The sequence below is a fragment of the Sinohyriopsis cumingii genome, unplaced genomic scaffold (assembly GCF_028554795.1).
Source record: "Sinohyriopsis cumingii isolate HCF-2022 unplaced genomic scaffold, ASM2855479v2 utg000127l, whole genome shotgun sequence".
In the NCBI taxonomy this organism is placed as follows: domain Eukaryota; kingdom Metazoa; phylum Mollusca; class Bivalvia; order Unionida; family Unionidae; genus Sinohyriopsis; species Sinohyriopsis cumingii.
This window is the reverse complement of record NW_028315871.1, coordinates 3,197,015-3,214,641: the sequence shown is the minus strand read 5'-3', so window position 1 is coordinate 3,214,641 and position 17,627 is coordinate 3,197,015. Positions and strand designations below refer to the sequence as shown.

Genomic DNA, 17,627 nt, shown 5'->3' with positions numbered 1-17,627 from the left:
TTCCTACAGTGACACTGACTACAAGCAGTTCACCTTACTTTGACATTGGAGGATCCATATCATTGACATGTGCTATCAATGAGGATGTAGGCATTGATAATGTTTATGTACTCAGAAATGGAGAACAGTATGTCTTGATCTCCATAAAGAATTGTGTGTCTTATAAGTTTACCGATCCAGATCCTCATTCCTACAACATCACTTGTGAGCAAAGGATGACAGTCCATATAGTAATGAGTGGAACTGTTGCTAGTGATCACAATGCATCATGGAGTTGTCTAATGACATCTCCATCAGGAATATGTAGCACACCATGTATCAGCATATCCATTGTCAGAACTGCTCAGAGAGGTAAGTTAGTAACATTGCCATTTGAGCAAGAGAAATGATTTATTTATATACCTTTATGTCTATTTTTAGAACTTAGTGCAAGGGTTATAGTAATTTTCAAAAGTTGGAAGCTGGAAACATTTTGGGTTGGAAATTTTCATGTCCTTCAGGGCTGTACTGACTGTTTTTCTTGTCGCTTGTCCAGAACGAGCTGCTATATGGCTTTATCCAGAACCACTTTCAAATTTAATTAATGTCATCAATTCAAACATCTGGACACTCCTCTTTTCTTGATGTCATTTAAATTTTCTGATCATCAAGAAAGATATTTTTTAAAAAGCAGCCAACAAATCAGTTCTAGATTTTCTAAGTGTTGAGAACAAATCATACTTCATTCATTAATAGTCAACACATTTCATTAAAATTATATTATTCCCAACATATTTTAGTGCCTAGAAGACATGGACTAGAAAGCATGACTTGGTAATGACTTACCTTTGTATGCTGTTTACGTGGTCAGTTCAAATATCTACAGCAAGTTATATCAGACATATTACAAGTTATTGATATAATTATATACCTAGTGCATATCTGTTGTACAAATGTGTTGAGCAATACTGACATAATCTTTCCACAAAGGATTAGAGTTTAATCATGCAACCACTTTCAGTAAATAGAGGGGGGATGTGTTTGTTTTTTTCTAACAAAATATCAATCAGTGAGTGTTTTCTAACATGAAACTGGAAAAACATATTTAGTTTTTGGCTTAATACACAAGGTGGCAACTAGGCATAGCAGGTAAGTCAAGTGGTCTAAGGTGTTTACCTTTACTTATTACTGATATCCCACCTGTGTCTGTGTGGGGTTCCAGTCTCAGCTTGGTGAAGATTCATATATGAGAAAGCTTACCAGAATCCTCTCATCGATTGGTTTTCCAGGATCCATCTTCAACCAAATATACTGGTCACCATTTATACCCTATCATGTGCTGAAAAATGGAGTTAAAACCACAAAAATAAAATGAAATAATTAAAGCTGTCAACGGGTACCTGTCCTTACATAATTACCCAGGTAATAATATGAGCAATAGGGTACCTGTTTACCGTGTGCAAGTTATCTGTCAGTGCTTGTAAAGACAGCACTCACTTTATTTTAAAATTGACAATCCTTTGCCTCAGCAGCAAATACATGTAGCTTATTTACCATATATGTTGGGCCAGGATAAAATAATTGGGTTTTTTTCCTGTCCCAGAACTTATGGTGAAACATTGTTTGACTTTGGTCGTGTGTCCCAAGACTTAAGAAACGAAAAAAAGTTGTATTGCATTTGTGCTGCCCCCCCTTCCGCACATTGCAGTAAAAGGGATAAATAAATCGCCTAATTGATAATACATGTAAAAAATAGAAACTAACCTTGTATTGTTATCATTTATTCCTTTTTTCAACACGAGCATTAAAGAATAAAATATAACCATGAAATCCATAAAAGTAGCGTAGGCTTCCATTCTGTAGCATGTATCAGTTAAGTCCAATAACACACACCACATTGTTCATTGATGTGAAGATTGAGAAAAAAATTGTGTGTGGTTGTGCTCAAATGTTTGAACATGTTATCCGACTGAAAACTGGATCCCCCAAAAATCTCAAACAAGAGGGAAATAATCAACCGATATGTTGAAGATGCCATTCTTTTTTTTTTCCACATATGACACGGTGTTAGGTGCGAAAAATCAAGATTGAATTATATCCATGTCTACTGTATGACAGTATCTCGCAAATAAAAATCATCATTTGAAAACACATTCACTTGAGTGTAAGTGACAATCTTTTCACCAGCTTGGGTTACAAAATTATCCTTACTATTTACCCGCAGACGTCAATGATCCTTTGTATTAATTGTATCTACACATGCTAAGCACATAGAAGTCCTTGTGGTGAATAAACATGACAGGCAGCGAGCAGTTAACTCCTTCTTTGAACCACCAACAGGACATCAAAGACAAAAGTTTGTTTTATTACATAGCAAGCCGATCTCAGAAGCCAACTTTGGCTACTTTGTTTGGTAAAGGATATCAATACAAAGGTTATTTTATTGCAAAGCAATCCGACTTCAGAAGCCAACTATGGATTCTTTGAAGTGAGCCGATTTTTTCTTTTGAATATACATAGACAACGAAGCATACTTTTATTCCTTTTCATCGGTGTTCATGGGAATTTTAAAAATAAATTGAAACAATGAAAATAAATTTAAATTGACACAATATAATACTTCGTGCAGGGATGTCAATGACCCAGCATCACCCAGAATATTTGGAGAAAATAAAATCATGTGATGAATTTGTGAAGGCCTGAAGTGAAGCAAGTGATTATGCAAGCTAGAGAGAAATAATCAACCGATATATCAAAGACAACTGCCATTCACGCATGACATGGTGTTAGGTGCAAAATAACCAAGATTGAATTATATCCAGGTCTACTGTATGACAGTATATCGCAAATAAAAACCATTAGTTGGAAACACATTCACTTGAGTGCAAGTGACAGTCTTTTTGGGTTACATAACCATACTTAATATTTATCCACAGACATCAGTGCACTTTTGTATTAATTGTATCTACAGATGACAAGCACATAGAAGCCCATGTGGTGAATAAACACAACTGGCAGCCAGCAGTAAACTTCGTCTTTGAACTTACTGACATGGCATCAAAGACAAAGGTTATTTTTTTTGCAAAGCAAGCAAACAACAGAAGCCGACTTTGGACTCTGAAGCCAGAATTTTTAAAAAAAATTATATCAATACAAAGGTTATTTTATTGCAAAGCAAGCTGACCTTGGAAACCGATTATGGATTCTTTTAAGTGTGCTGATTTTATATTTTTTATTTTTGAATATACAAAGACAGCAGAGCAAACCTTAGTTCCTTTTCACCAGTATTCAGGGAAATTTTGAAAATAAACTGAAACAATGGAACAGTTTTTAAAGTGATACAATATAGTGCTTTGTGCGTGAACATCGATGACCCAGCATCACCCAAAAGATTAGAAGAAAATAAAATCATGTGAAGAATTCATGAAGGCCGGAAGAGAAACAGATCATTTAATGGACAATATGATCATTGACATGGAAGAAACTCTAGTGTACTTTAATCGCATTCCTGGATGGACTATCATGATAAGATGGGGGTCAAAAGTGTGAGAATTAGCAAGACTAGTGAAGATATGAAAAAATCTGACTTTTTTTCCTTCCAGTTTCTGCTTCAGGTGATGTGTTGCCACTAACAAATTTTCACGGTATGAGAAAGCTAAACAAATATTCATGTACCGAAAGATTGGAGTGTGCAGGAGAAGCATTGTGTTGACGAAATGCTGCTGCACTGAATTAAAGAGTTTTATCTCAAGTACACAGTTCTATATTTTTTAAAAATAAGTTTCAGTTGGAGTGCATTTTCCGAAATGTAATTTTCAAATGATTTAAAAGGTGTCCCACAACTTACGATTCGAAAAAACAATGTGTCCCAGAACATACAGTGCACAAAAAAATTACTTTTAAAATTAATTTATGGTGTCCCAACATATACGGTAAATATGGTTCATTTCCACTGCCAAGCAGACTCTTCCAGTAAACAATTGACCTTCATGGCATAACTTGTTTTCCCATGTGAAAACCCTTTAATTGCACCACAAGTAACAGAGGGTGGTTATTTGATCTTTCTGCACAGCTTACACGTCTCCAGTTGCAAACCTTAATAGATTTCACAGATTGTATGATCAAAGTGTTACTTACAAAGCTCAAGCTCAGTCTATAAATAAGCATCTGCATATAACAGTGAGACCAAGGAAAGGGAGTCAGATATTTCTGATCACTATATAGACCACAATGATTTATTAGATGATGATGGAGAATTTCAGAACTCTATAACGTAAAAAGGTGTTTCCTATTGCACTGGTTTTAAAATTATGGTAGAGACAGTCGACCAACCGGAAACATTTTTTTTTTGGTCTCAAATTAGCAGATGACATTAGGTAGTGATATATATCATAATCAGTGAATTTTAAAAGAAATGCAGACTTAACTTCAAGTCTTTACACATTTGATACAATTTCCCTTTGATCGGGTACCTGGGTAATTGATCATCAGGATTGAGGGGTATCCAGTATTAGTTTTGCAAAAATTTTGACAGCTTTAGAAACATAATGTGGCACCTAAGTGCACCATATTTGCTTTCACTGTATGCATGACTTTGCTTCAGTATGCTTTCACAAGCTTACTTTTTGTAAAGTTAACCAGGTGAGTGATAGGCCAACTTGGGTCTTTTTTGCCTTGGAATGAGCTTTTGCCATCATTCATTGGTTCAAGTGCAGAAATGGAGTAGTGCCAGTTGTTGGGCTATCTAATTTGTTTCAGCCACGTCTTTGCTTGTTTTCAATCATATAATCACATAATTTGCTTGATTATTAGCTATGGTAGATGGGTACTCTGTTGGCCAGCATACAAGTACAGCTTTGAACATGAGTCATATTTTTGACAGATATGCTCCTTATTTTAAATGGGGTGCAGTTATAGATAGATATCAATATGCTAATTAATCAGTTTCCTTTTTCTTATAGCATTATTGACTCTGCTATCTCTCTCACTCACTCTCATTATTAATTATACATCCTTAATGTCAGAAGATTCCTTTTTGGTAATTTCATATTGGAACTCAGAAACACAGTTTACATCATCAGTCTGCTTATAAGATGAAAGTAAAAACAACCCATGATAAATGCCATTGAGAATTAGATGGGGTTAAACAGAGTTCTATAAAATTAATTTTACAATAAACAAATTATAGAAATTAAGACAATATAAATTTTAGGTAATACAATTAATAGTTTATAGTTTAAATTTATGCATATGCATGTATTAGCAATTAAAGACATCGCAGCCAAAAAATTAGCAATATGATGCTAGTCAAAAAGTTTAGAAAATTTAAAAATGAAGATTTGAACCAAAATATTTTGGAAGATATATCCATAACAAGTAAATAATAAGATAAAGTACAAGTAATATTACAAAGGCTAAATAAAGATCTTAAATTTCTGTGAAAGGTATACAAAACAAAATATAAATGTAAAATTCAGAAAAACAAGTAGCAATAATTATTCACATACAAGGATCCCGTTAAAAAGGGAAAAAGTTGGGAGCAAGAATAGGTTTATTTTAGACTGAAAAAATCCATTCATTTTGTAATTATTGATCATTGTTAGAGAAAAATTGAATATTCAGCTGTCACATAATCGCTGATAAATGACTTATAATTGAACTGATCATGAGTTAAATTTTTTCTATTTTTAAATTAATCTTGATTTTTAGAAGGCTGTAGAACTCTTCAGTCAGTTAAGGTACTTTTGTTCAATGGATCATTTTTGGTGCTTGCTGTAAACATATCTGTATAGTCAATCCAAGCACTTAGGTGATCAGATTGGTTAAGCAGACCTATTGTCTCATAACCAGCATCATATCTTTATCTATTCCTCTGTAAAAGTTATGAACACCAGTCTAGGGTCACATTGTACAGACATGTTCGAACATCCTCAGTCTTTTCTGTCAAGTTGAGAAAGGAGCATCGGATTTAATTCACTGCCATTGAAAACTATATCAGAAACTACCTTTGTTCACATGACACAATATATGGCTGTTGAAGGAGACAAAGTCACAGTTTGAACATTATTCAACTTTTATATCACAACATGTTGTGCTCGCTGCTAGAGGTTAGTCACAAAACCCATTATATTTATGTGCATTTCCTCAAGTACACTACAACTTATTACTCAGTTTAACTGAATGGCAGTGCACTGTCCTGCTTGGTACCAAATATACTCACATTAACCCGTTCACATGTAAGCCGAACCCCAAACTGAATAGGCATAAACACTAAAAATTGCATGACCCACATGTAAGTCGACCAAGAAGTCTGAGATGACATTGCAAGATGCACATGATAAGTTCTAAATGCATTTATTTAGGCAAACTTACATTAGAAAAAGTTACCCGTATAACTCCCTCGGGGTTGGCATGTACAACTACTACTTAGAAATGGTATAAATTTGTTTGAAAAGTCAAAAAATTTATTTAATTTCTTGTTTTCTTATTGCTTTTCCCTAATTCAGAATTTTGTATATGCTATGCTTGGATTATACTGACATCTAACTAATAATTAAAGTCATACAATTAACTACAACATATACAGGTACAGCACCTAAGTTTGGGTTTGCTGGTATAAAAGTTACACAAAGTGAGGTCAATGCATATAGAATATTTCATGTATTCCTTTTGGACTTTTATATAACCCACTGGGAAAGATAACTACCAGTGTGGCCATGTCAAGAAGTGCCTATATAACAATGGATGCTGAAAGTGTTACGGTTATTTTTTTTAAATTTTGAGTTGGGAGCTCATTACGCTGTGTTCAATATCAAAAGAAACAGTTCAAGTCAGAGTTTAGACCTTCTGCTCCATTAAAAATCTTGAAATGGTTTCTACTAGTGGAAAGCATATGATTCTGTTTTTAAGATGGATTTATCAAGTGATTTGCTAAGCTAGGTTTTTAAGCATATGAGTACATGAGTTTGAAGTTTTCATTAAGATTAATGATTTCATCAACGTGGGCCAGTATACTACTTTCACCAGCTTGGTATAATGCCATATTTGTGGCCAGGGGAAAAGTAAATAGAGTTTTAACCAATCAGTTTGTTGGGCATCCTGGGAGTTAAGGTTCTCCATCAAATTTTCTCCATATTTACAGCAAGCCAAATTACCCCCAAATTTTGATCACTATGGTTTGCAACACCTAGTAAATTAAAACCAGTTATGCATTTGTATATACAGTAATAATCTTTAATGTCTTATGCCACTTATGACGTGTCTTTTTGCTTTGTGATCTTTCATACTTGAGTATGTCTTTGGTAAATTTATTACATGAGGCATGATGCCTTTTTAGCATTATTATAGAATTTTTCATATTTCTCTCAAGGTTAGTGAGTGTAGCTGTCAAGGTATATTATCAAGTCCAAGATCATTTACTAATTGTAGTGGCCTTCACTGTCATCACTGTCTTCAATAGGCATTTCACTGTCCTCATGTCTTTGATGGACATTTTGCTGTTATGCCCATCAGCAGCTAACCTAACATAAGGGATTTTAACTTGTCTTGCACACCATACAGTGACTTTTATTTCCTTTTGCTATATTATTCACCAAGTTTTCATAGGTGATTATGATCCTTAATATTACTGTTTATAATAAACCTGTTATGAGTTTGGGTTAATTCCATCTGATGGCTTGGTCAGGTGATTGCTCTTTGTGATGTGGGGTATCGTGTCATATGTCACACAGCAAGCTGGAAAAAATGTGATTTCAGGCCGTATGGGTACATATGGGGTTGTATTGGAGGACGGTTATTTCATTCCTATTTCCCATGTTCTTGTGTTAATAATGGAAATGCAAATGCAAATTGAGAAGGAGGAAAGATAAATGAAAATGCAAATGAAGAAGAAATGGAAATGCAATTGAGATGATAAGAAATAGAACTGACAAACAGAATGCACTCCCATCATGAAAGTCCAGGTTTTGATGTAAACATAAATATTAGGTTTTTGAAAGAAAAAGAAGTAGATCACTAATTTCATCATTTTGAGAACATTGCTGAGGATATGAAATGGCCAGGAGAACACTGGACTTTGTTATTACAGAGTATACTGGCAAAGCTATGAAGTATGAACCTCACTTTCATTACATAAAGTGCTAATTATGTGTAGTTAAGGTTTGTGTCTTGGAGGGTTACGATTTGGTGCCTGAAGCATATTGACAAAAGTAATGGAAATGTAACAAAAGAAATTAGCAAGACCTAAGTAAAGCTTGCTAGAGAAAAAGAACAACTATTTTACAGGTGGTGTGCAACAAAAAAGATTAATAAAGATTATGACAATCTTGTAGACAACCAATATTAGTCAGAGAGTTCAAGTTAATAGTCTACCTGACTTGGGATATTTACTTTCTAAACAACATAATAGTCATAGCTAATATTTATGTATTAGCATTGATTAAATATTCAGATCATAATTATTGGTAGTAAATAAGTTTATTTAAATCTAAGTCTATGACATTTGTTTTTCACATGGAAAATCCTAATCTTGTTGAAAACGTTGACTGTTTTAGAAAGGAAACTCTCCTGCATCCTGGCTCTATTATAGTTTGTTACCTTATTATATCACAATTCTGACTTGAAAAATGACTAATTCCTACCTTAACATCCAGAGTAGAACAAGTCTTATTGTTTTGTTCAGGTTTTAATTGTTATGGATTTATTTGTTTAAATTATTCACTGGATTTACTAAGTGCTTATTAATACTTCTTTGACTAAATCATCAAGTTGGAGTGAATTCAGTCAGGAATATTTTGGATTGTGTTATTGTGATACATCAAAAGACTGTTAACATGTCATCACATCCCATGCCATTGGTACATTAGCACATTGAAGACTACAGGCACATCAACACATTCAATATTGGAATGTATTTGGAACATCTTTTGGAACTAAATACATTTGTACTTGGACAACTCATTGGACTGTTTGGGATTTAATTCACAATAATGCAAGTCTTTTCTTTAAGTTTCACTTTGTATGATTTGGGAAATAAATTATATGTTGAATTTTACAAAACTTGTAGTTTTTTGGTCATTTCTGTAACTTTAATATCATAGAGTCATGACAAATTTAAAATAATCCTGCACAAGTTCTACACAAGGCCAAAGGAACTGAGTGTTCCAAATGAATTCCATTACCTCTGATATAATGATGTTCCAATAGTTTTCATGTATCATAGTGTCATTGTCCAGAATAAATGTACAGTAATCCCGGAATAATCTTTTAGTCTAATGAGCACTGTGTAATTCCACTGAATAATCCAAACAATGTTTCCACTTAAACTTTTTATCCATATACAACATTAAAAAGTCTGTAGAAAATAGGAAATAGGAATGAATAAACTGTATATATGTACACTATATGTCCTTATATACACTCATACGGCCCTAAATCACATTTTCCTACTCACTACCTGACTTCTGTCACAATGTCCCATGTCACAAAAGAATCCACCTGACTGACGCATCCAATGGAAATTATCCTAAACTGGATTATTCTTAATATTATTATTAAAGATAGTAAGTGTCTATTTATAGATCCTATTCAATTCACAGGCACTCACCAAACATAAAAGAGACAATACGGATATGCATAAGATAGAGCTATTCCATTTGCTCTTATTTTTAAGAGTTCAAGGTAATAGTCATTTATATGAACATGTTGGTTGGGTCAAGCAAACCCAGTCTGATTTTATTATGGATAATTATAAACTATTCATGTTGAAAGGTTCTATATTACTTATTGGTGAATCTGCTAATCATATCCCTATTAAAATATTTAGACACATGAACTTCTCAGAGTCTTCTATTATCAGGTACATTGTGTTTGTCTGATTAATCTTTTTCTTCTGAAATTATTCTTATTCAGGGCATAGAGTGTGGCATTATTCAAGTTCCATTCAGTAATGTAAATTAATCATCTGACATAGTCTAGGGACCCATTACTGTTCGAGCTATGTATTCATTCCTCATTGATGGTATTCCTTATTGATCAGGAATTTATTCCGTTGGCTGACTCTTATTGCCCAGTCTTTTGGTGAGGTCACTTTTGCTCTCAGTCAAAAGGTATTAACTACTATCATCCTCGTTTTACTACCCATTCCCTTGATTTAATGACTTGTTGGCCACCAGGAACAAGATCCTGAGATCTCTTGTTTGAAAAAAATATGGTCCTGATGAGCAAATGGAGAATACCTGCTGTACCCATTGCTGACCTTTGGTCAGTGTAGTGGGCTATCAAATTATTGTTCTATACATGTACATCAAAATCCTCTTCATGCTAAGTAATATGGTCCTTTTGCAGTTTAAAAAAAGTCAGTGACTTAAATTGTATCACAAACACTAACGGGTGACAGAAACCAAAACAAATCTGCCATACAAATATGTTAAAGATGTATGTTGATAGAGATAACCAGTCAATCAGCCAATCAATTTAGGTGTACCTGTGAAGAAATAAGCTATGACGTGCAATTGGATTTTAGTGACATTGATTTAACCAGTCTTTGGAATTCAGAAATATTAAAGAATCTTGACCAAAACTTTCGCTTTTACAGCCACAAGGAAAGAGTGAATTGAAATGACTGTTAAATGAAAATGAGTACTTGTTTCCAGATGGTCCAAACTTAGCAAATAAAATTTACCATAATGCTAAAATTGTAGAATCAACACCCATGAAAGCATCCTTACAGGATGAATCATCTCTAGGAACATTTAAAAAAGGAAATTTACTATTTGTTGGAAAAGGGAAACCTTTAGAATTTCAGGTTAAGACTATTTCTGAATTACCAGTGCCTATAACTGAAAAGCAGTTGATGCAATTTTGGGTGTGGCTGGATATTATCAGAATTTTGTTTTCATTGTTTTCCATAATTGATGAACCCCTGAACAGTTTGAATACAAAAGCCATGCTTTGTTGGTCTGACAAATGTCAGAAGCTTTTTGATAAATTAAAGACATTACCTAAGTGTGTGTTAGTTCTTTCAACTCCTAATTCAGTCAATCATTTCAAATGTCTGCTAATGCAAGTAATGGGGTTTGTGGCATATTAATTCAGAAAGACAAAATTGTGTGGATCATGCAGTGTACTATTTTTCTATAAAAAAGATTAAACAAGCACCATAGACATTATTCGAATATCAAAGAGTGCTTGGCTTTAATAGTGGCTTGGCAACACATTGATGTGTATGTTAAATCAGATCCTTCTCCAGTTATTGTATTCAGTGATCACAGCCCTGATACATTCATCAATAAAATGAAATACTAAAGACAGAGAATGTTGAAATCATAATTTGATGTTACAGGGACACAACATTGATCTTAGGCCAGTAAAAGTAAAAGACAGTCTAATCACTGATGCACTTTCATGTGTATATAAGTTATATAATGCTTTGTTTTTTATATATGTTGTGTCATTCATAAGACATCTTCCTGTTTACCTCTCTAGTGACCTAATTGGTTAGAGCATCCACCTCAAATTTGGATGGAAGCCCAGCCTAGTCATACCAAAATCTTACAAAAGAATGGTACTAGCAGCAGCCTTGCTTGGCACTCAGCATTAAGTGGTTTGTGTTAAGAACTAGTCGGCCTGGTGTCAGAATAATGTGACTAGGTGGCGCATGGTGCCCCAGTGCTAGACATTCCTTTAAACTGCCACACTGCAGACATCATAGCCAATGTTCCCTCTAAGCTGCATGCACATGCATCTGCACAGCTGCTCAGACACCCCACGCAGCTGAATTGTTCTCCACTCAAGTCACCATAATGCTTACACAATACAGCACACATAGCATGCACATCTACCATTCACTTAGAGGGAACATTGATCATAGCTATATGACACAATTTGTTAAAGCTACAAATCCACAGACACATACACAGACTCTTCTTGTGCATTTTATTATTATGTTATCATATGTATGTTTGACTCATATGTAAAAGAAATCTCTATTGCATAGGTGTTTCTTTTTCTTCTTTATTAGGGAAGGTGTTTTGCATATCTGTGTTTTAATTTTAGTGTATTTAGTGTATAGGATGTATAAATACAATTTAGTATGTAGAGTGTACATGATCTATAAATATGTGTTTATGATCCTTAATATTTACAGTAAACCTTTTCATGAGTTTGGAGTAATTTACATTTGACGGCTTGGTCAGGTGGGTTTTTATGACATGACTTTTGTGGCTTATGTCATGTAGTGAGTAGGAAAAGTGTTATTTAGGGCCATATGACTGTATATTTTAACACATTTTATAGTTGGACAGTTAATTCATTGCTATTTCCTTTGTTCTTTTGTCAATATCAGTCTGCATATGTGTTTAATGTTGTTTAGATATAATCTGAGCAGAAACATTTGTTTGGATTTTTCACTGGATTTACAAAGTGCTCATTTACTAAAATTTTATTCTGGGATTATTGGTAATTTATTCAAAGGAGTTCTGGAAATGCTAATGTGATACATGAAGACTAATGGCATCATCATCATATTCGAGGACTTGATATTCATTCTTATGGACTTGTGTAGAACCTTTTAGGATTATTTTGGATTTTATTCATAATACTGTATGTTCCTCTTAAATTTCCATTTTATAGGTAATTTAAGAAATTAAATTATTTGGTACGTTCTACAAAGCTTGCTGGTTTTGCTTCTTTCTGTCACTTCGTGTATAACCATATAGTTATAACCATGGAGGAAGCTTCTGGTGGATTTATTTGCAACAAAACACAACAAGCTCCCATTTTATGTCTCCCCAGCCCCAGACCAAGGAGCCTTGAGAGTGTACAGACCTTAAGCCCGATGTAGAATTATCTGGGTCACTAATGCATTACTGTGATATCACTTATATGACCTCAAATGTTCATAGACCAACCCAGGGTATTACTTAAGTGGAAGATTCTACTGTCACATGAGACTTTTATTCACAGCAGTCCTCAGACTGACTCCTCTAAAGTGATATATAAGCCAGGCAAAGTTTTCAAGAAAGAATGCCAACTGCATCATTCAGGCCAGGAAACAATTAACCTCGAGATTTATTATGTATTAATCATATATTTTCCTTTCTTTAAGCAGTAGCAGCTGTTTTGTTCTTCTTCAGACTCTACAATCACAGGGCAGACTTTTCAAAAACAGTCTTGAATTTTCTGTAAATCTGTGTTGTAGAGTTCAGTTTCTCACTCCCTTTTGGTTTTATGGACTTTGGTAAAAAAACCAAATGTACCTCTGAATGAGGCTTCATTTGATAATCTTACACTAAAAATATATTTTTCTAGCTGAAGTTTCAGCGAGGACAAGAAACAAAGTGTACAATACTCTATAAAGAAGATATGATCAGAGAGAATTAGATCTCTGTTTCAGTTCTAATTCATGCTTGTTTTCTCGCAAAAGACCAACTTCTCAGATAGAGATCACCAGTTCTATACTTTTAGCTGTAGTTTATTATCTACGTCAGGTTTTTTTACTATCTCAGCAAGCTTATTTTGTTTTGTCTCTATTTTATTCTTCAAGTAAAATAGGTATTTTATTTTATTCAGTTTTGAATTTCTAGTCATCCTTTACAGGCATGTATGACTTGATGACATATTCTCAATTCTTAAATTTTAGTTTAAGACTTGACCTTCATTATGAAAACAGAAGATTTTGGAAATGACCTTGTTTATAATATTTTAGACTTGTACATTAGTTTATCAGAAAATGCTATTGTGACATAGGTCAAGTGGGAATATAAAGAGATTCTCGTAAACAATATCCTAATGCCTGTTTCTAATATCACCCTTTTGGAATCTATAATCAGAGTTCTAAGTTGTGTTCAGACGTAATTTGAGAGGAATCATTTATTTAAATTATTCATTGGAATTTCAAAGTGCCCATTGACGTTTAGGACAAAAACTACATTGGGATTATTTTGAATTCATTCAAAGATATTCCAGATTATATTATTGTATTACATCAATACTATTGGTACATCAGCATATTCAAGACTTGGTACATTAGCACATTCAAGATTTGTGGAACTCATTTAGAATATTCTACACTTTTGGATGTGTGATGGACATTTAATATTATATTTAACTTTCACTCTTGGAAAATAAATTCTTTGTTGAATTTTGCAAATGCTTGCTGGTTTTGCTTTTTTCTGTTATTTAGTTTAAAACCATAGAGTTGTAACAGAATGTACAAATGATTGTAATAGTCACAATATTGCTCCAAACTGACTGGTAGTATTCAGTATAGGTCCTTGATAGAAAAATCTTCTGCTAGAATTTTCTCTTTTGTTTTCATTATGGGTTTAAGTGATATTTTTCAGTACATGATAGCCAGTAAAACTGGTGCAGAATGGCCCAGGTAAGATCCACCAATTCATGTGAAGCTATTGGCAAGCTTTCTCAAATGCCCACATTGGCCTAGTCTAGACTCCACTCTTCATGGATAGAGGTGAGATGCAGTGATTAGTAGAGGTGAGCACTTAAAACCAATGACCACCCACTCTAATCTTCTGAAAATATTGCCATCATGTGTAGCCTAGGATGTGTTGGAAAATGAATTGAACCCAAAACTACAACAGCATCAACTGAAACCTGGAGGATGTCATGCAGGCAGCATTTTAGCTTTCATATACTATGTTCTCTTCCTACATTACTCAGAGTCCAGGGATTTTTAACTAGGGCCCTTATCTTTGGTATAACATGTGGCCCAAAGAGATACCAAAGTTTTATAAAGTGATCTCCCATAAATGGTTAGCCTTTCGATTTTTCTGGGTTTTTTAAATCAATTTTAACACATCAGCCAACCCACCTGACAAATTCAGCTACACAATAGTAACAGTAGGCTATTGCTGCTTTGGGTCTGTGACCTTGCTGCTTTTTAATCAGGGTCACCTTGACTGAAGGACAAATAATGGCTTCTTCAAAACAAATTTGGTTTCAAACATTTGTCTTCAACAAACTCTGTGGATCACAAGCAGGATGGGAAAGATAAGCCTATACTGATTTTTTTTATATCAGAAGATCACATGCCATCTAGCTGACCACAAATAGAAAAGTATGTTTTGCTTAATATCTTTAGTTTTAGACCATGCATTTTTGCCAGCACATTTAAAACCTCACACTTGAGGCATGCAAGAAGTCTTTTGATTTAAAGTCTGAAAGGTTAAATGCTAAGGTTAGTGTGGCTCAAAGTAAATGGGTTTGCAGACTGGATTGTACTTGGGCTAATAAAAGAAACCCTTTTGGGGGCTAAATTTCAGATGTTAAAGTAATGGTAAGTCTAACAAGAAACTAATTGTTTCTGTGCAGCAACTCTAATTCTTAACTTGAGCCAATGTTCGACATCATTGAGAGTCATTGGCCAGTAATCAATAGAGTCAACACTAGCCTTCTACTTAACTTGTGGTGAACACTTAATGTTCATGGTACTCTCCTTAAAAATAGTGTTTTTCATTTAGTCATGTCTAACAATGAATAAAATCTATACCACTTAATATAATGGTTGAAAGTAATTTTAATTAATTTTTCATTGTCATGTTTATATTTCTTTTTACAGTTCCAGTATCTTCTGTACAGCTAACAAATGGAAATGGTCAAGTTCTAGTTACACCAGTGCCTGTACTAGATGGATCCAATACAGATTTTCGATGTGATACATTCCCTAATGGAAGCCGACCACGTGCCTTGTTTTACTGGTACATAAAGTCAGAGAACCAGTCCCCAATACTAATCCAGGATCAGTCTATTTCTACACCAAGCCCAAAACCAGATGTTGATTTGTCCATAAGCATATCTAACAGTACACTTACACTGATGGGTAACAGATCCTATCAAAACATGTATATATACTGTGAAGCACGGGATGAAACCAACAGAGGAAATTTTTCAAAGTCTAGAGAGGCTCAGCTTAATATTGTGTGTAGGTACATCTATTGAAATTTGATATTAGCAACATGATGTCACCACATTCAGATGAATCTTTTTTATGTAAATAATACATAATAAATATATTTAATATAGATGTTTGACTTTTTATGCCTATTGTGAATTCAAATTGCATTTCCACTACTAAGATAAACTTTCCTGTAATCTTGTGTTGCTTTTGATTGACCATTGAGAGCATAATATTTGATTCAGTGCATGGCACTGTCATGGCAGGCTGGCATGATCATGTCGATGTTTAACATAGGGAAACAGGCTAGCATTTCTTCGTGGTGGGCAAGTAAGTTGAATATGCAATAGTCATGAAAATGAGAATATTTTTGTTTAACACTGATTGAGCTGTCATGGTGTTACAAGTCTAGGCTCTTACAAAAGTAACATGAAAAAGGTGAATACAACAGGCTTTGTAAAATTTAAGAAATAATTAATTTCCCTAGAATGAAAGTGAAAAATGGGAAAAAAGAGAACTTAAGGTTTTACGAATCAAATCCCAAAATAATCCAAGAATTAAAAAATGGAAGTTCTGGTAATAAAATGTCCTGAATGAACCTTAGTTTGAATCCTAATGAAATCCTAAATGGAAGATGTTGACATCTGTTGTAACCTTTGATGTGCAGCACTGTCAACAGTCTCTTGTTGAATCACAGAAAATATTATTCCAGTTTTTGAACTCTATATAAATTTCAATAAATGTCTTTGTCCAAGAATTAACTTAGAGAACTTCAGTATTTCCAGGGAAAATAATCACTTAGGATCCAATAATTTGAAGAAAATAAAATCTCAGCCCAAACTGGTCATAACAATAAAATTTAGCATGGCAAATGTTTAAAGACCACTGATTACTTCTATGCAAAACATTAGGTACAATGCTAACTTAAGACACAAAACATATTCCTGGATGGAAGCCAGGAGTTCAACCTTCCAGAAGGAATAAAAGTTTGTTGCATGAAAATTATCACATACTCCCAGTATGGCCTTAACTGAAATCAATGAATTTTACTCTGGGAAACAATATTAATTATTTTGTTTTAATAAGTTGTTTACCAGAACTGACACTGTTTCTGAATCCAGGTCAGAAACTATATATAGTGTTTCTATTATTATGACAGTCAGGTCAAACAGAACTGAACTGAATTTCTGGAAAATGTCAAATCCAGTAAGTAAACAAAGTTACCTTATACACTGTAATAGCATGTAATATAATAAAAATAGATAAAACTAACAAACAAATAATTTAATTAATGTAATGTAATTGAGATTGAAAGAGTTAAATCTGGAAGGCCTTAGTGTAATCTGTGGCACTCTTCCCACCCTACACACGGTTCAGGTTTTGATTATACTAGACATATTAGGTTAGTTTCAAGAACAAGTAGTTGATAAATACACTTTATAGAAAATTGCTGAAAACTTAAAATAGCCAAGAGAGCATTGGACTTTATTATTACAAAGTGTACTTATTGGCAAACTTGTTTAGTCCACATTTCACTGTTAGTACAACAAAGTTCTGTTTATGATATGGTTAAGGAATATATCTTGATGGGCTATGAGCTGGTACCAGATGCATACTGACAAAGGTTTAGGAATTGTAAAAAATAAGCTGGATAACTCGTGCCAAATTTGCAAGGAAAAAGAACAACTGTTTGATAGGTGGTTATCAGCCAACAGTTTTGATGCATAAAAATGGT

General features: G+C 33.8%; 1 protein-coding gene across 1 annotated transcript; it reads left to right on the top strand.

Annotated features, from left to right (window-relative positions):
* The first annotated feature begins 204 nt into the window (after positions 1-204).
* LOC149774850 (uncharacterized) lies at positions 205-15,936 on the top strand. Its single transcript, XM_089944661.1, has 2 exons — positions 205-351; positions 15,557-15,936. Exons 1-2 carry the CDS (start codon positions 216-218, stop codon positions 15,934-15,936), a joined length of 516 nt encoding a protein of 171 aa, XP_089800787.1. The 5' UTR covers positions 205-215.
* The last annotated feature ends 1,691 nt before the right edge of the window (positions 15,937-17,627 follow it).